Genomic DNA, 19567 nt, shown 5'->3' with positions numbered 1-19567 from the left:
AAGGTCATCAAGTTCAGCCTTCACAGAAGCATTCAGGTTGGAAAAGACCCACAGGACCTCCAAGTCCAACTGACAACCCTGCTCTGCACAGCTCACCCCTAAAGCAGATCCCCAAGCACCACATCTAAACGACCTTTAGACTCACCCAGGGTTGGTGACTCAACCACCTCCCTGGGCAGCTCATTCCAATGTGTGGAGACTTTCAAGATCCACCTGGATGTGTTCCTGTGCAACCTGTGCCGGATTCTACGGTCCTGCTCTGGTAGGGGGATTGGACTTGATGACCTCTGGAGGTCTCTTCCAACCCCTAACATCACCGAATCATTGGATTGTTAGGATTGGAAGAGACCTCGAGGATCAGCCAGTTCCAACTTCCCTGCCATGGGCAGGGACACCTCACACCACATCAGGTTGCTCAGAGCCACATCCAGCCTGGCCTTAAAAACCTCCAGGGATGAGGCTTCCACCACCTCCCTGGGCAGCCTGTGCCAGGCTCTCACCACCCTCATGGGGAAGAAGCACATCCTGTGATCCTGTGATCCAATGCCTGACCACTCTTCCTAAAAAGTCTTCCTGATGTCCATTCTAAACCTCCCCTGCTGCACCTCCATGACCACTCCACCGTGTCCCAAAGTGCCACATCTCCTCCTTCTCTGAACACCTTCCAGGGATGCTGACTCCAGCACCTCCCTGGGCAGCCTGCTCGAGCATCTTCTCAATGCCTTTTGTGACCTCTCTTGCTCCCTGCTTCCTTCTCTTGCTCACTGCTCCATCTGGCATGACGGAGAGGCAGGTGGCCAGAGGTGGAGAGGAGCTGCTGTGCCCAGGGAGGTGGAGGAGCTGTGTTTGCTCTCTGCAGCCCCAGCTCATCTCTGGAGCAGGCTCTGCTCTGCTCCCCACCCACGCACGCCGGCGCTCTCACGCCTCTGCCGCCTAGGTTAACAAGTTCATTCATTTCCAAGAGCCAGCTAAAAAAGAAAGCAGCCCCTTCCTCTCACCCCATGAAAAAAAAGTAGAGCAAAAATTTACTCTGGGGGGAGGAGGAGGAGAGGTGTTGCAAAAAAAAAACCCAAAGAGGGTGTGCTGAGCATCCGCTGCTCCACGCCCATGGAGCCATCGCTCTGTATCTGATACAAGCAGCTCACAGGCTGGGTGCAAGGACTTCCTCTGCAGAGCTTGGCAGAAGAAACAAAGAATAAAATAACCCCAAACCAACACACAAGACACAGAGGGTGCTTCTGGCAGCCTGGCCAGCAGACACCCCGAGGCTGCCAAGCACCTTTGCTGCTCGCTCGTCTGATTCCCTGTGCTGCCACACAGCACAGATGCAGGCCCCAGACCCACCCTGGTGACCAGGGAAGGGCTCTCCTGGGTCCTCTCCCAGCACTTTCAGGCACCCCTAAACATGCTGGGCAACAGCCTCCTGGTCTACACAGGCAGGCAGAGCAGTGAGGCTGGGAAATCCCCAGGTATTCCCAGCTCAGTGGGTCCTGCACCACATCTCATTCCCCTCTGCAAACTCTTCGAGGTCCCTTGGGATGATCCCAGCCTTTCATGGGACCCATCCTGCCCTTCTAGGGAGGACACAGTCTCTAGAGGGAATTCAGACTGGAAGAAGATAGATTGAGATTAGATTTTAGAAGAAAATTCCCCCTCATGAGGGTGGTGAGGCACTGGAACAGGTTGCCCAGAGAAGCTGTGGAGGCTCCAAGCCTGGAAGTGTTCAAAGCCAGCTTGGATGCAGCCTTGAGCAACCTGAGCTGGCAGGAGGTGTCCCTGTCCACAGCAGGGTGGGTGGAACTAGATCTGTAAGGTCCCTTCCAATCCCAACCATTCCATGATTCTATGATCCTCCTACCAGCCAGCCTAGATTTCATTTGGGGCCAGTTGAGGCCCATCTCCTGTGCCAGCACTGTCCTTCAGAGCTTACATTAACTCCTCTCCCCCCCTGATGTTTACCCCCTCGATGTATTTATACAGAGAGCAATCAGCTCTGCTCTCAGTCTGCCTTTTCCTAGACTAAACAAGCCAGGCTCTCCCAGCTTCCTCTCCCACCACAGCTTCTCTCTTCCCCACACCATCCCCAGGGCTTTGCCCACATCCCCCTGCCCTGCACCAACTGCAGCAGGCTCAGTCCCCATCCCTCCATCCCGGGAAGGTAACGAATCAGCTAACGGTGCTGAGTGGAGCGGGTGGGTGGGCTGAGCTGGAAAGGCTCCCTGGATGGCAGGCACTCCCTCTGGCCTGCCTCTGCCTTGCTCTTTACCTGCATTCAAAGGGTATTAAAAAAAAATAAATTAACAAGCCCTGACTACATGAAAGGAAGTTGCTGAATTTACAACCCAGCCTGCAGCTAGACCACCTTGCCTGCCGAGCAGGTTCGGACCAGGCCAAGCCTACCATGGGAAACCCACTGCAGAGCAGCAGGCTGATAGGGGAGCTGATGGGGTGATAGGAGAGCGATAGAGCTCCAGCCCTGCTCTGCTGCTCTGGGGCTGCACTGCAGCCAAGCATCTCAGCAATGCAGGCAATGCCCTCCTGCAGCGGGACCGCAGGCTGGAGGCTCCCCATGGGCACTCCGAGTCTGGCAGCCAGGGATGCCAGCCTAGCACAAATCCCACGTCAAAGGCAGGATGGCATCCCTGGAGCCTGGGGGGAGCTCACCTGGTAGCTCACTCCAAGCTCACGTGGTAGCTCCCTCCAAGCTCACCTGGTAGCTCACTCCAAGCTCACCTGGTAGCTCACTCCAAGCTCATCTGGTAGCTCCCTCCTCTGCTGCTCGCTCGGTAAGGAGCTGCGGTGCTCTGGCACCTGAGCTGTGGCTGGGAGACGGAGGCGGCCGCACGGCAGCGGCAGCAGCAGCGCTGGTGGCTGCTGGGGGGTGGGAGGGATGCTGTGGTTCATCTCTTTGATGGTTAGAGGCCAAATTCATTTGAGGGGCACACAGTGAGCAGCGGGCAGGGGTAATTGAGGGGAGCAGAAGAGCAGTTTGAAGCGAGGCAGGGCCGGCTGCGGAGCCTGAAAGCAGGCAGGAAACCCAGCTCGGGCGCTCGCCTTCCTCTGAGGCTGCAGCCCAATCCCACAATGTGCTCTCTTCCCACTAATGCTTGCCTGGCTTCCTTTGGAAACAATTTAGCCTCTGCTCGTGGTGAAATGTTTTCATCCATTAAGAAACGGATATTTTAAAGAAACCATAAGTCGATCTGGATGGGGATTAGGAAGCAGCAATTCAGGGGATTTGCTGGGCCCATAATTCAGGGCTCAACCTCAGAGCAGCCACGTTGCACTTCAGAAACAATAGGGCACTGGCTGCCCGTGCCAAGAGGCTTCTTAAAAGTAACCTAATACTTTAAAAATGTATGTTTAAAAAGAGAAAGAGAGAAGGTTTGGGACTCGAAATGCAGAGGGTGAAGCACTCTGCTGCTGGCTGCGTCGGAGACCTCGCGCCGGCCTGAAGGAAGGGCTTGGAAATGGAGCTGGTTACAGCTGAGCAGCTTCCAGACCAGGAGATCTGAAGGCTCTCCACCAGCAAAGACAACATCTCCCAAACCATTCAGCAGACACTGAGGGCTAGCAGAGGCAGGATGGAGCTTGCAAAAGGATCCAGAGCCTTCACTGCCCTCCCCAGGAAGCCGCTGGGGCACTCTGGAGAGGTTAAGCGCAGTCATCAGCTCGCTCTGGTACCGAGTAGATCACCTTTGAAACCACTTAGCAGCGGTGCTGGTGTGCACAGGGCCCCGACGTGTGGCTGGACAGGGCAGGCAGTTGCCTCTGAGTGGTTGAAGATGTTTCCACCACGGAGCTGGAAGGCAGGAGCCGGCTGCGTGGGCGGTCCCCCCTCTGTTGCAATGGCAGCAAAAGGCTTCAGCGTGGAGCACAGCTGAGACGTGGGCGAGGGCAAAGCCTCGAGTGGGTTGGGGGCTGGGGGGAGGTGCTGCTAAGACCATCCCAGTTCCCCCTAGGAGGATCTGTGTGACTGCCACCATCCCACTTCCCCCCTGCCCCAAAGCAAGGAGGGGGAGGGGGCCGAGAAGCAGGGGAAGGCTGGCAGAGGGAAGCTCCTGGAACATCTTGCTTCACTTTTGAGAGCTACTCCAGTTGATTTTTGCCTCTTTTTTCTGCCTTTTTTCTGCCTTTTTTGTAAGTCAGCAAGACAAAGCTCCCAAGGCAGCAGGCACGCAAGGCTCTGGCTTCGTGTGCCCCGTAATAAGGAACCATTTCAAGCCATCCTAATGACAGCTTGGTGTCTGGCTGTGGAGAGGAGATGGGAGAGCAGGGATTTCAAAACCTCATATTTTCCAGCCCTCACTGGAGAAGCACCAGGCCAGATCCTCAATGGAGGCAAACAGCTCTGCCCTGCTCTGCTGAAGCCAGCGAAGCAGGGCTCTCGGGTACCAGGTAAGAGTCTGTCTGTCCTGCCTGCCCAGCTATGGGGCCAGATTCTCATCACAGCTACAGCCAGGTGAGCCCACAATTAGCCTTTTCTCCTCCCAAAGCCCTGTGAGTAGGAAGGAAGGTTTGCAGAGGGTTGCAAATGTCCATCTGGATCCACCTGTGCTGGATTCTCTGGTCCTGCTCTGGCAGGGGGGTTGGGCTCGGTGATCTTTGGAGGTCCCTTCCAACCCCTGACACCCTGGGATCCTGTTTGCAGCAGCCAGGCATGGGAAGGGATTGGTTCTCCATCCATCCACATGAGGTAAAGCAAGATGGAAGCTGCTGAAACACACTGAGACTGGGAAACCAGCAGGAGGGCAGGATCTGGCCTGCTCAGCCATGGTGCTGAGCAGGCTCTCCTCCCAGGCTTCCTGGCATGCCCTTCATAAACGATCTCTTGTCTTTTACCGGGAGGGCTTTGGTTTGAGACCATCTAACCTCAGGATGATCATTTTACATGGGGGCTATTTATAACCTCCTGGGGCTGCTTTACTGAAAGCCTTCTGCAGATGGCTGAAGGCCAGATTCTTCTCCCAGCTACACCAATGCCCTTGCCATGATCTCCACAGCCCTCACTCCCAGGAAGGAAAGATTGGGCTGAATTAGGGCAAAGGACTCCAGTTCCTCCCCGAGATCACTGCAGTCTCCTACAGGATCCCAGGATATTAGGGGATGGAATGGACCTGTGGAGGTCATCAAGTCCAACCCCCCCAGCCAGAGCAGGACCATAGAATCCAGCACAGGATTGGATCCACAGGAATGCACCCAGGTGGGGCTTGAAAGCCTCCAGAGAAGGAGACTCCACAACCTCTCCGGGCAGCCTGCTCCAGCGCTCTGTGCTATGCATCTCCCTGCTTCAAAGCCCAAACCTCTCGTGCTGTGTCAGGGGGTTTGAGGTGTCTGAGTCCTACCTCGGTGGCCAAGGCTCTTTCCTGAGCATCTCAGCTCCCCAGGCCTGGTTTTGCCAGAAGTGGATTAGGAAAGGTTGCTGCAAACTGCTGGGTCAGCAGAACCAAGAGGCCAACCGCCGCCGGCGGAGCCAGCGGAGGGCTGCCGGCTGTGGGCGGCGGCAGAGGGGGGACCCTGCCCCCTCCACCTCTCTCCTTGGCTCCTTTTTAATCCCTGCACAGGGAGGCTGAAAATACTCAGGTTGGGAAGCAAGCAGGTAAAGGGTAGCAGGGGCCGGATGAACTCCAGCCTGCCCCCGGCCCTCCCTCCCTCCCTCCTCGCCCATATCTCGTTATGCTTTTTGCTAATCACCTTCTCGAGTGTGCTACCCAAGAACCTGCCAAGTCGTGAGAATTACAGCCCTGTTAACTCCTCTGTTGTTCTTGGCACGGGCCAGGCTCCACTTGCCTGGGTTAAAAATGATGATCTTTGTGAATAAGCCATGTGTGTGTGAGAGAGGGAGAGAAAGAGGTTGGATTTTTATGATTATTATGATTATTATGATTAGGATTGGTTATAGCCAGCCCTGGGCTTGAGATTTGCAAACTACTGGAGCTGCTTCTGCTCCCCAGCTCCGCTGGGAAGAACCCACAAGGAATTTCCAGCCAGTTCCTGCAGCTTGGGAAGGAAGGAGCCAAGAGCAGAGCGTGTACAGACTGCCCCTTTTTTTGTGTTGCAGCGTTCCGGGTGCTTTGGAAGGGCTGGGGCTGGGGGTGGCTAATTCTCTGTGTCTCCACTCCTGCTGGCACTTGACATTTGGGGATTTGGCAGAGGCAGCAGCCTGTGGCCAGTTGCTTTTTTTGGGGGTTTGGGGTTTTCTTGGGGCTTTTTCTTCATGCTGAATTTGTGTCATCACCTGATTGTCTGCTCCAAACGATGCTCCTTGGCTTTCTGACACCACAGGGGACTGAGCTAATTTTAAACACTCAGCTTATTATTACTATTTCTTTTTCTCCCTCCCCCCAAGCACCTCTCTCTCTCTCTCTCTATTATGCAGCCAATGGGATGAGCCTAGGGTTGGGGTTTTTTTTACCCCCCCCCCCCCCCTTTGCTTCTTTCAAACCAAAATCAAATTAGAAGCCATCACCACCCCTCCCTTTGGCAGCCAATGGGATCAGCCTACAAAACGATTTTTTTCCTCTCTCCCTCCCTTTTGCTTCTTTCAAACCAAAATCAAATTATAATGCTCCCCCCAAGCCTTATGCAGCCAGTGAGATGGAGCCTACACAACCCTTCTCCCCACCCCCCCTTTCCTTCTTGCTTCTTTCAAACCAAAATCAAATTAGAATCCTTCCCCCCCCCCCCAATGCAGCCAATGGGATCAGCCTACAAGACTCTTCTTTTTCCCCCCCACCCCTTTCCTTTTTGCTGCTTTCAAACCAAAATCAAATGGTAATCCTGACCCCCATGCAGCCAGCAGGCTGGGGAGGGGTCTGGAGCACAGCCCTGTGAGGAGAGGCTGAGGGAGCTGGGGTTGCTTAGCCTGGAGAAGAGGAGGCTCAGGGGAGACCTTCTTGCCATCTACAACTACCTGAAGGGAGGCTGTAGCCAGGTGGGGGATGGTCTCTTCTCCCAGGCACCCAGCACCAGAACAAGAGGACACAGTCTCAGGCTGTGCCAGGGGAGGTTTAGGCTGGAGGTGAGGAGAAAGTTCTACACAGAGAGAGTTGTTGGCCACTGGAATGTGCTGCCCAGGGAGGTGGTGGAGTCCCTGGAGGTGTTCAAGAGGGGATTGGACATGGCACTTGAAGCCATGGTTTAGTAGTCATGAGGTGCTGGGTGACAGGTTGGACTTGATGATCTTTGAGGTCTCTTCCAACCTTATTGATTCTATGATTCAATAGGATGAGCCTAGAAAACCCTTTCCACCTCCCCCCCCCCTCCTTTCCCTCTTGCTCCTTTCAAACCAAAATCAAATGATAAATCCTCCCCCCTCTTATGCATCCAGACTACAAAACTCTTCTTCCCCCCCTCCCTTTCCCTCTTGCTCCTCTCAAACCAGAATCAAATGCTAATCCTTCCTCCCCTCCCCTCTGCAGCCAATGGGATCAGCCTACAAAACTCTTCTTCCCCACCTCCCTTTCCCTCTTGCTCCTTTCAAACCCAAATCAAATGATAAATCCTCCCCCCTCCCTTATGCAGCCAATAGGATGAGCCTAGAAAACTCTTTCCACCATCCCCCCCTTTCCCTCTTGCTCCTTTCAAACCAGAATCAACTGATAATCCTCCCCCCACCCCCCACCCCCTAAATGCCTGGGCTCCTTCTCATGCAGCCTGCTAATATCAATGAACATTCCAAGCATAAAGATTTGCATTGCAATGAGAAAGAAATTAAATTTTCACTGTAATTTGAGGTTGGGAGGAGCAGGAGCAGCTTCTAACAGCTTGGGTAACGTTTTCCAACATGTTTTTGGTTGGGTTTGGGGTTTTTTTTTTGGGGGGTGCCTCAGACACCCTCCCTGCCAAGGCCACTGAGGGTTTCCCAACCTCACTTCTGCCAGCGCAACGCAAAGGCCTTTGGGGAGGGCAACTTTTCAGCAGGGCTCAAAAGACAAAGAGCTTAAATCCTTGCCCTTAAATCCTCATTAAGGTTCTCTGCTGATTTGCAAAAGGAAGACAGCAGCAAGGTCAGGAATGCATGGGAGAGGAGCAGGTCTGAGGTGCAGACAGCAGCAGGGACTCTCCCCGTACAGCCCGGTGGCAGCTGGCTGCGCTGAGAGGTGCACAGAGCCAGGAGCACCGAGGCTGGGGAGGGACTTTCGACAAGGACAAGAGGGTCACAGGATCACGTTAGGGGGTGGAAGGGACCTCTGGAGACCATCAAGTCCAACCCCAATCATGTCCAACTCCCAGTCAAGTCTGTTCCCCAAGAGGGAAAGGATTGAAGCTGGAAGAAGGCAGATTGAGACTGGAGATTAGGAAGAAATTCCTTCCAGTGAGGCTGGGGAGGCACTGGCACAGGTTGCCCAGGGAGGCTGTGGATGTCCCCTCCCTGGAGGTGTTCAAGGCCAGGTTAGATGAGGCCCTGAGCAACCTGGGCTGGTGGGAGGCGTCCCTGCCAGTGGCAGGGGGTTGGAGCTGGATGATCCTTGAGGTCCCTTCCAACCCAACCCATTCCATAATCTCCCAGCACCTTGCTTAGTTTGGGGCTGAAATGCAGGAGCATGGGAATGAGCAGCCTGACCCTTCTTGGGTAACTCTGGTGGCAATTCCTACCTCTTTCCTGGCAAGAAACAGGGATGCAGATTCCCAGGGCGTGCCTGAGGGCTCAGCTCTGCTGCTGGCAAACCTGGGAAGAGCAGAGGCTCGGGGGGTGTGCACGCGTGTGCCCGTGCAGGTGTGTGGGGAATTATGCTGGAATTGGGTGATGGATCACCAGACTTGGCATAAACACAGGGCAGCAAGATAAGAAACCCTTCTGGATTAGCATGCAAAGTGCAATACACCCTTTGGAGCTGCTGCTTAACTGTCTACGCCTTCGTGTCAAAGAAGCTCCTGGATTCAAGGAGCTTTGCTCTCATCTCCCTCACGTTCCTGCTGCGACTGCTCAGCTTCTCCTAAGGGCTCACATCCATGGTTCTGTGATCCTGCCTCGTGGTGCACAGAGCACAGTCACCTGGGTTTATGATTCAGCAGCCATCTGCTGATCTAAAGGGTGCAAAAAAGGCTTCCAGCATCAAGGAACCCAACCAACCCCCTCCCTGGCTTGACCCCAGGCTGGGCTCCTTACCCAGGGCAGAGCTGGACTCCAGCCCAGCTCCACTCCCTGTCTGGCCGTGGCAGGGGCACGAGGGTTTGGGGTGTGATGCCAGGCTGGGGCACCCAGCCAGTTACCTTGTATTGGAGTCTGAGCCTGGGACCCAAAGTGGCTTGGGGTGCTGAGGGATCCGCGGGGGTTGGGCGTTGTTGGGGTGACTCTCATGGACTGGCGCAGCCGTTCCAGCTCCCCGTAGCGGTCGGTGAAGGGCTTGGCTTGGTCCTCTAGCTTTTGTCTGTGCCCTGGAACGTGATAAGAGAGTCTGGTATCTCATCAGTTACCCTTTGGCTACAGCACCCTGCTTACACACAGAGGCAGAGCAGGCTCCATCTCCGTGGGGTGCTATCGTTCGCGCAGGGGGCGATGCGTGGCAGCCCTGGTGGGGAGCAGCTCCCTGGGGGGCTTTGCAGGGCACACACATGTGGGAAGAGCTCAGGGTTCAGACCAGCAGAGCCTTCTGGAGAAGGGGCCACAGAGTGACCCATGCAGGAGGCCCCAGATGATCTGCCTAGTCAGTGTCTGAGCAAGGAGCAGGATGTGGGTGTCAGGGTCAGGGTGCCCTGAGCTGTGCCCAAGTGACCAGCCCTCACCAGCCCTCATTCGCTCCAGACAAGGAGGGAGGACCTGTGCAAGGCAGGAGATCTGCTGGCAGGGTGGTGATTGTGGACCCAGCAGAGGAAATGTTGGCTCTTAGGTATTTTCTACAGCGTTTGCTGAGTGCATGGAGAACAAACTCTTGTCTCACTCCAGCCCCCTCCCCAGCTTCGCTCAACCAACTGGCTCAGACCCGAGCAGGGGTGGAGAAGGCCCAGCAGGAGGGCTGGGAGCAGCCCCCACCCCGGTACCACACCTTGGCCATCTCACTTTGCTGCTTTCTGTTCCTCTTTTCCTAGCAGTGAAATGGGGAGAGAGGCTCTTCACCTCCCTCCCCCCGGCGGGGCAGCAGCTAATGAGCATTTGTAAAGCACTCCCACAGCTCCTTAGGTAGCAGCTGCTGGCACAGGGCAATAATTATTACATTTATGCTAATTGTCCCCAGGCAAGAGGCTCATGAGGAGCACTTGATACAGAACTTTCGCATTTTACTATATTAATCATCCCCAAACAGCTTCACTCTCTCTGGGCCGGGTTCCAGTCTCAGTTACACCCGCACAAAGCTGGAGGGACTCCAGGCAAGCCAGAGCTGCTTTGCTTTTACATCAGTCCCAGGTTCTAGACCTTGGATTCTCCTTGGCTCTTTACCTGCCCCAGCCAGACAGCCGTGCAGCACCTCCAGCTCTTTGCACCTGCCATGAAAGGACCTTCCCGAAGTGGCCTTATCCCGGCGGGATCGGGAGCGGAGCTCGGGGGCACTGGAGGTGTGCAGGCATGCCAGGGAGGCAGGAGAGGAGCTGGGAAGAAAACCCTTCTGCAGCTCCTCTGAGAGCTGGGCCTTATCAGATCCAGCCCCATGGCCCAAAGCCACCAAGTCAAGCTGGGTTCTTGGTGGCTTTTCAGGAGCGAAGCAAAGCGTTTGGAAGGCGAAAATTGCCACCAGGCTCTTGCTTCGCTCCCCTTCCCTCACCCTTCACAGCTGCTCGGTGTGAGCTGGGTGTCAGCTTGTAGCAAAGTCACAGAAAGTCCCCAGACTTCCCCCTCTTTCAATCTGATGTCTGCTATCTGCTCATCTCCAGCTTGCTTGGCTCCTGGTGCTCAGGCTGCACTTGCCAGGCTGGCTGCGGAGACGCTGGATGGGAGAGGAGAGCAGATCCACACTGCCAGCTGAGCTCCCTGCCATGGCAGCTCTCCATGGGTATCCCAACAACAAACCACCCCCAGCCATGGTGGGTTTTTGAGGGGCTTTGACCCTCTCCTGGGAGCTCCACATCCAAATGAGCTCCACCTCCACCACCCCCCCTCCAACTCCACAGTCCTCAGGCTCCCAGGCCTGCGAAAGCCCAAACCGAACACAAACCTGCTGACACCAGCGAGCAAGACTTGCTCAAGACAAACTCCCAGCAGAAGGCAAAAACCCTGCAGTGCTTTGAAAACACATCCTCCCCTCTGTGTGAAGCAAACCAAAGAAACCTCAAATCAACACCAGAAAATCTCTCTTCTGATCTCTGTGCATCCCTAGACCTGGGGCATCTCTGTGTTATCTGAGTGCCCTTGCATCTGTCACATGGGGCTTGTGCTTTCCCCCAAGGGGCAGAGTGTGCAGTGAGGTGTCCTGTTTTGCTTTGCTCCCCTTTGGAGTAGTTCAGTTTACTTTTGAGCACAGAAGAAGAAGGGGGGGGGGGGGGGGGGGGGGGGGAAATAAGTTCCACCTTTTTTCTCTCCCCCACCCTTTAACCACTTTTCACAGGCAGAGCTTCACAGAGAAGCCAGAAAGGACTTCAAGCTCCAGCAAGAAATTGAATGGAAATGAAATTCTCTGCCTCTATCTCAGTGGCAACCCCATCCTGTGGTAATATCTGGCATGTGACAGAGAAAAGCCTGAAAAATAGATCAAGTGAGCTCTGTGCTGATAATGCTTCTAAAGATGATTCAGCTGCGCAGCTCAGCCCAGGGCTGGATGTGGCTCCACCAAGCTGCACTGGGGGCAATCAGCTCCCCGAGCTGTCTGAACGTGGGCACAGCCCCGAGGGGTTTGTAAGCCTCAAGGGCTGTCCCCACACCTTCTAAGAGGGGCTGCTTTGTGGGGAGACCCAGCAGCCTCCCCCCAAAACCCCCCTGAAACTGTCCTGCTAGGTGGAAAGCAGAGGATGCAAATGCAAGCCAAGGCAGAGGCTCGTTGAGGAGTGAAAGCCCAGAGGGGAGCTGTGGCAGGCCCATGACCCTTCCCAGCCCTCCTAGACCCTCTCTGGTTTGTATCCCACTCCCACCTGCATGGGTGGGACCTGGCAGCACGAAACTGCATGGAACAAGGCAGTGAGTTAAATCCCCACCAGTGTGGGCTGCCAACCCCTCTGGAGTGAAAGCCCAGAGGAGAGCTGCGGCAGGACCGTGACCCTTCCCAGCCCTCCTAGACCCTCTCTGGTTTGTGTCCCACCCCCGCCTGCATGGGTGGGACCTGGCAGCACGAAACCGCATGGGACCAGGCGGTGAACGAGTTAAAAAGCCACCACTGCGGACTGCCAGCCCTCTTTGGTACAGGCTGTCTCCCCAGCACTTCCTGCCACTTGTCACTTGGGGCTGGGGACGTCAGCCTTTGTCACGCAAGAGAGGATCGCTGCTAATGGCTTTCTTTCATCGGAACAACCTCAACTTTTTAATTCCTGCAGCGGTTGGCTTCATTAAAAGCCCTTCCCCAGCTACCCGCAGCTGTCACGGAGAGGAAACCGATGCCATCAGGCGAACAATGGCTCATACCTTGGAGAAGGGGAAGGTGGTTTCTAAGCTTCACCCAGGGACTGACTCAAAGCCTCCCGAAGCCACTGGGTGGATTTTTTTTGTTTCTTTCAGTCGACTTCAAACAGCTCCAAGACCTCATCCCAAGAAATCTGTCTGCAAAGCCTTAGCCACCCTGACCTGGGCATTTTCACAGGCTCACAGAATTGTCAGGGTTGGGAGGGACCTCAGGGATCATCGAGCTCCAACCCATGGGCAGGGACACGCAGTATCACCAAGGTTGGAAGAGACCCCAAGGATCACCAAGTCCAAGCTGTCTCCACAGACCTCACGGCTAGACCATGGCACCAAGTGCCACGTCCAATCCCCTCTTGAACACCTCCAGGGACGGTGACTCCACCACCTCCCTGGAGACCTCACACTAGATCAGGTTGCTCAGAGCCACATCCAGCCTGGCCTTCAAACCCTCCAGGGCTGGGGCACGAAACCTGCTCTCGGGCTGGAGGTTTGTGCGCTGCCTTTCCAGCTGTGCCAGCCCCGGCTGGCAGGTCAATGTTTATGGAAACCCTCAGCCCTGGGTGCTAGAAAATGCTGGCAGCCTCTGACCTTGGGCACTTGGTGTCAACAGGACAAGGGTTCCAGAGCTGGCTCGGGTTCCTGAAGGGCTCCAGCCTGATATTGAACATGACATGAAGTAAACATTGACAGATCACCTTCCATCCCGATGTGGTAACAAGATCCCTATCAGCATATCAAACAAACCATCCCATTGAACACTTCCCAGCTGGAAGGCTGGATGTGAACCTGACACTTCAGGCCACTAATAAGAAGCATGCTGGAAGCTTTGGGTGTTTCCTTGGAATGCAGACAGCGGAGCAGTGTGTGCTGCTCTGCAGCTCAGCCCCTCCAAGCTGGGAGCTGCAAACATGCTTTCTGCATTAAAACATTTCAGAGGCCAGACAGACTCTTGCTCCTCCTTCTAGAAGTGTGCAACCTGAGGTGGCTTCTGAAACTGGGATGTGGATGAGGTTTCTCAGCAGCGGAGGGGGGGCCCATGGGGGTCCACCAAAAGCACTTTGCTTCCCCCCCATCACTGGGATGCAGAACATAAAGCTGACCAAAGGTAGCAAGGGGCTCCAGGAACTTCCTGGCTTGAGTGATGCCAACAGCCCGGAGCTGGCAGATTTGATTTGAAACAAGCACTGCCTGGGGGTCCTGCTCCTCTTGACCTGTGTTGAGCTGTAGAGGGGGTCCCAGGCAGGAGGGACAAGGAGCTGCACAGCCCATTCTCAGCCTCAGTGGCTCCAGGTTTGGGTGTCACGTTTGTCCCCATCCCCTGCCAGAGCCCTGAGCTACCACAGGACAGGAGAGCAGATGGTGGGAAGTGGCTTGGCCCTCCCCAGGCACCTTGCTGTGAAATGCTGGCAGCAAGCTGGAGCAGAGGAAACGTGGAGTGCTTCAGCTGAGGGGGGAGATGCTCAGCTGCACACACATTTGCAGATCATTTCCTTAGCTCCACCGAGGAGGAGACAAGAACCAGGAGACGGTAGTGTGGGCTGGGGCTGCAGCTCCAGCAGAGCCATCAGCAGCCCCAGAGGCCCACGCCTGGCCAGCTTCAAAGCAAGGCTCCAAGCATCCCACCCCAGGGCCCCACCAGCCTCCACCAAAGGCTCTACTCTGCTCTTCACAGCCAAACTCCACAGCCTGGCCAAGGAGGAGCTGGTGAAGAGCAGCCTGAGCTGCCATGCTGCACACAACCCAGGGGCTTCGTCTCTACACGTCCACGAGAGTGGACCACAAGAAAGCAATCGGCAGTGGCTGAAGCTCTGTCTCCGTGCGTCAACCACCTCCCAGATCCCTCCTGCAGCCCTCAAAACAGGCACTTCAGAGGCACACCAATGCTCTGCACAGGCTGGAATTTTTTCCCCAGTCTCAGCCTTGGCTAGACTATCAAGTCCCAGCATGTGCTCCAGAAACAAGCCCCATGTGAAACTCCTGTGCTCTGGGAGCAGCAGGGCCTGTCCCTGACAGGAGATGTTGGGGTGGTTTCAGCCTTGCACTCCTGCAGCAGCACAAGACTTGAACATCCCTCAGGTTTTTCCCCCTGGAATCCCACCTCCAGCTTCAGACTCACCATGGGCAATTCCCAGCCAAGAAGGACAAAGAGAGAGAGGGGAGGACAGCATGGAGATGGGAATTGGGCTGCCCTCGGTGCCAGGAGCTGGAAGGGACTGAGGGCACAGCTTGGGTACTGGGGGCAGTTCTGGGTGCTACAGGACAGGAAGGACATTGAGGTGCTGGAGGGTGTCCAGAGAAGAGCAATGAGGCTGGTGAGGGGTTTGAGGGCATCATATGAGGAGCAGCTGAGGGAGCTGGGGCTCCAGCTGTGGAGCTGGAGAAAAGGAAGCTGAGGGGGAGAGCTCATTGCTCTCTACAACTCCCTGAGAGGAGGCTGCAGTGAGGCTGGTGCCGGTGTCTTCTCCCAGGTAGCCAGCAACAGAACAAGAGGAAAGGGGTTGGAGTTGCACCAGGGAATGTTTAGGTTGGCTATTAGGAAGAATTTCTTCCCTGCAAGAGAGGTCAGAGACTGGCACAGGCTGCCCAGGGAGGTGGTGGAGTCCCCATCCCTGGAGGGGTTCAAGAAACCTGTGGCCATGGCACCTGGGGGCTGTGCTTGCTGTGTTCTGGTTGGGCTCAATGACCTTAAAGACCTTTTCCAACCTGAATGCTCTCCATGGAGAACGATGGAGACATCCACCAAGCTCTGGTGAGCAGCAGCAGCAGCCAGCAAGTGCCAGCACTACTTCAGGCCACTTCCAAAAAGTGCAGCTGAGCAGATCAGAGGAGGAAAGCGCTGGGAAGGAGCTGCCCAGCAGAGCCCAGCAGAGCCCAGCACAGATAACTCATTCTTCACATGTTTGAAGTGGGGCTGCTTACGCCATTTGGAAGGGGAATCAGTCACGGCCAGGCTTTGCTTTGGTTTCCTCTGGCTTTCATGAGACACTGCTGCTACTGTCCTCCTCCAGCTTGGAGAGGAGGAGGAGGAGGAGGAGAAGGAGGAGGAGGAAGAGGAGTGTGTCGCAATGCACTGGGCTCGCATGTCCTGGCAGAGGCTTTGCTCCAGCAGCCAGAGGAAAATAATATTTGATGGGGTGGGGGAAGAGAATTGGTTGAGGGGTTGGGGGAAGAGAATTGCTTAAGGGGTTGGGGGAAGAGAATTCTTTAAGGGGTTAGGGAGGAAGAGAATTGTTTGAGGGGTTGGGGGGGAAGAGAATTGTTTGAGGGGTTGGGGGGGAAGAGAATTGTTTGAGGGGTTGGGGGAAGAGAATTGGTTGAGGGGTTGGGGGAAGAGAATTGCTTAAGGGGTTGGGGGAAGAGAATTGTTTGAGGGGTTGGGGGAAGAGAATTGTTTGAGGGGTTGGGGGAAGAGAATTGGTTGAGGGGTTGGGGGGGAAGAGAATTGTTTGAGGGGTTGGGGGGGAAGAGAATTGTTTGAGGGGTTGGGGGAAGAGAATTGGTTGAGGGGTTGGGGGAAGAGAATTGCTTAAGGGGCTGGGGGAAGAGAATTGTTTGAGGGGTTGGGGGGGAAGAGAATTGGTTGAGGGGTTGGGGGGGGAAGAGAATTGTTTGAGGGGTTGGGGGGGGAAGAGAATTCTTTAAGGGGTTGAGGGGAAGAGAATTCTTTAAGGGGTTGGGGGGGGAAGAGAATTCTTTAAGGGGTTGGGGAGAAGAGAATTCTTTAAGGGGTTGGGGGGGGAGAGAATTCTTTAAGGGGTTGGGGGGGAAGAGAATTCTCAACCCACCTCCCCAGCCAAAAAGAAAAAAAAAAGGGGGGGGGGAAGAAAAGACAAAAAATGGAAGGAAAAAAAAATGCTGCTAATTTTGAAAGCTTCTCTAGCTGGTGGTGGTCTGAGATGAATTGGCTGCCTCTGAAAGGATGAAAATAAATATCCCTCCTCTCTTTTTTTTTTGAAGGAAATAGGCTGGCTCCTGGCCAGCTGGCAGGAAGCTCAGAGATATGTTGCATTTACAGTAGGGTTTTTTACTGTCTGAAGCTCCAGCAGCAGCAGTGATGCTGGCTCTGGGCAGCCTGGTATTGATTAGTTGGCTTTGCAAGCCCCTAATCTCCTCTCACTTATGGGTTAGAGTCCCTCCACTTTGCCTCTCTCCCTGCAATGGGAGGCCTGGCAAGTGGGGCAGCTGCTGAGAAATCCTGAAGTGGCCTTTCTCACTGCACTTGGAGACCCCAAGATTTTATTTGGTGGCCTCTTATTACACTGGGAGCCCTCCAGAGTTTATTTGGTGGCTTTTAATTACACTGGGAGACACCAAGGTTTTATGTGGTGGCCTTTCATTGCCCTAGCAGAGCCCCAGATTTTATTTTGGAGCCTTTCCTTACACTGGAAGACCCTCAGATTTTATTTGGTGGCTTTTAATTACACTGGGACACACACCCCACCCCACCCCCCGCCCCAGATTCTTTTGGTGGCCTCTATTGGGAGCACTTAAGAGCACAGGGAGAGCTGGGGAGTGGAATTCTCAGCAACAGACTGGGTAAAATCCATCAGGTTTCAGCATTTAGCTCACTTGTGCCTGACTGAAATATCCCCACGAGGTCTTTCCTGCCTCCTCCCATCCTTCAGGACCTCTGAAAAGGAGCCTCTGAGAGTGCAGAGTGATGGGGGTTCAAAAAGTTTTGATTTGCAGAGCTGGAAGTTTCTCACACACCTCCCTCCCCCCCCCCCCCCCCTTTGCATGTCACAGAGCAGCAGCTCAGTGCAGAGCTGTGGGAGCTGCAGCAGCTTTCAGGAGGGTGCAGACCCCTCCAGCACTGCTGACTGCCCTGCAGTTGCTCCCACGTCCAGCAAGGCCAAATCCCTTGCTGGGCTGTGCCTCACTTCCCATGGAACCAGGCAAAACCCCCGAGTTAAAGAGCTCAGAGCTGGGTGCTGGGGAGGAAGCAAGACACATCTCAAGTCCCTCCAGCTGGTATTGCCTCAGCCAGGCCTGAGATCAGAGGTACAGCTGCAGATGTTTGCTGTCACCACACAGATCAGTGGAGTGATGCCAATCCAGTGCCTGCTATCTAACAGCCTGAGATGGGACCTGTGTGGTACCAGCAGGGCTGGTTCTTCCCCTACTTAATAACCTGTTCCATTAGGGCAAGCACATCACATTCCTCTGGGTGACATTTGCCCAGGGTGGAAAGGAGCAGCTGCTGGGTGCAGACCTGCGCAGGGAATGTGCCATGGTGCACCTAATGGAGGAGAGATGTTTGATGCTGCAGGGCAGGGTGGCAGCTGGCTGGGTGCAACAGCTTCTGCCAGCTGGTCCTGTGCTCTTGGAGACATGGCCTGGCTTGAGCTGGATGGGACCTTAAAGGTCATCTAGTTCCAAACCCCTGCCGTGGGCAGGGACACCTCACACCAGCCCAGGTTGCCCAAAGCCTCACCCAGCCTGTCCATAAAACACTTCCAGGGATGAGCTGTCCACAAGCTCTCTGAGCAGCCTGTTCCAGCGTCTCCCCATCTTCACAGTAAAGAACTTGTCCCTAATGTCCAACCTAAATCTACCCTGCTCCAGTTTCAGTCCATTGCCCCTTGCCCTGTCACAACAAACCCTCCCCAGCTGCCCCGGAGCTCCCTTCAGGTACTGAGAGGCTGCTCCGAGGTCTCCTTAGAGCCTTCTCTTCTCCAGGCTGAACAGCCCCAACTCCCTCAGCCTATCCTCCCAGGAGAGGTTCTCCAGCCCTGTAACACAGCACAGCCCACCGCAGACCCAAGCTTTCCCAAGGTCTGAGGGTGCTGAGCACTGGGTTTCCCCTTTGCCCTAGGACAGAGCTGGAGCTGAGCCCTGGCATTCTCATGCTAATAGCCCCCGGATCCCAGGACTGAGCTCCGAGCTCCATCTCCAGAGTCTGGCTGCTGTGTCAGATAATTACAGCTCCTGCTGAGCTCTGCCTGCACACACAGCCAGAGCCAGAAGCAGGAGCCCCAGAGCAATGCTACCTGCACAGCACCCTCAGCCCTCTCTGCAAGGCTGCTGCTCCAAAGCCAAGCCCAGCAGAGCTGCGCCCAGGCTGACCACAGCTGTGGGCACCGAGCTGGGCTCCTGGCTTTGGGCAGCTCAGGGCTGCTGAGCTGCTCCCTGCTCCCAGATGTGGTTTTGGGATGTTCTCAGCTGAGAACCTCCGTGCAAGGAGGCACAGCAGCAGGGAGCTGGGCTGCTCAGCACCTTCAGGGGACAGGCTGAGGGAGCTGGGGTTGTTGAGTCTGCAGAAGGGAAGGCTCCAGGGAGACTTTCGAGCAGCCTGCCAGTGCCTCAAGGGAGCTACAAGAAACCTGGGGAGGGACTGGTTTAGAGGGGCCTGTAGTGATAGGAGGAGGGGCAATGGTTTGAAACTGGAACTAGGCTTAGGTTGGACATTAGGAGGAAGTTCTTTACTCTGAGGGTGGTGAGATGCTGGAACAGGTTGTTCAGAGAGGTGGTGGAGGGCCCAATCTCTGGATACATTCAAGGTCAAACATGATGGGGCCCTGAGCAACCTGGTTAAAGAAGTCCCTGCAGACTTTTGGGGGTAGGGTGGACAAAACCTTCGAGGCTCCCTTCCAACCCAATGATTCTTGCTGCCATCCTCCCCAGTGTGAAGGCTCAGAGGCCAGGACAGGCATCAGGGCTGCTTTCTGCTGCTGGGTCCCTCTTCTTCCTCCCCTCTCCTGCTGCTGTGCTCAGGTCCACTGGACAGTCAGGTAGAGCAATGCCAGATCACGTCTGAGCCCCTTCCGCTGCAGGATGTGATTTATCTGGGGCTGGCTGCAGAGCAGGTGCCTGAGCTCCAGCAGCGGAAGAGAAGGGTCCTCGGAACTAAATTTCATCTCACTCTGAGTCAAATCCTCTTCCTCCCTCTGCCACATCATTAAAGTGATTGGTTGGGCTGATAAGGCCTTTTGAGAGGGAGAAATGAGACGTGTCCTGCCCTGACATCTGATGTGATCTTGTGGTTTGGTTGGGTAGTTCTGGTCCTTGAGCTGTTGTCTTCCCTGAAACGAAACTTGCCTTTCAGCACTGACTCTTCATTCCCCATCCCCAACCCCCTCT

The 19567-nt window shown here is 55.2% G+C and overlaps 1 protein-coding gene across 1 annotated transcript in view; it reads right to left on the bottom strand.

Moving 5' to 3' along the window:
* The window catches only part of RUNX3 (RUNX family transcription factor 3), a 43565-nt gene that overhangs the window by 7099 nt on the left and 16899 nt on the right, over positions 1-19567 (bottom strand). Inside the window, exon 4 of the mRNA XM_054170806.1 lies at positions 9217-9381. Coding sequence (XP_054026781.1) covers positions 9217-9381 — 165 coding nt within the window. The remainder of the gene's footprint in view (positions 1-9216; positions 9382-19567) is intronic.

The sequence above is a fragment of the Dryobates pubescens genome, chromosome 20 (genome assembly GCF_014839835.1).
Source record: "Dryobates pubescens isolate bDryPub1 chromosome 20, bDryPub1.pri, whole genome shotgun sequence".
Lineage (NCBI taxonomy): Eukaryota > Metazoa > Chordata > Aves > Piciformes > Picidae > Dryobates > Dryobates pubescens.
This window is presented reverse-complemented; position numbering and strand designations above follow the sequence as displayed.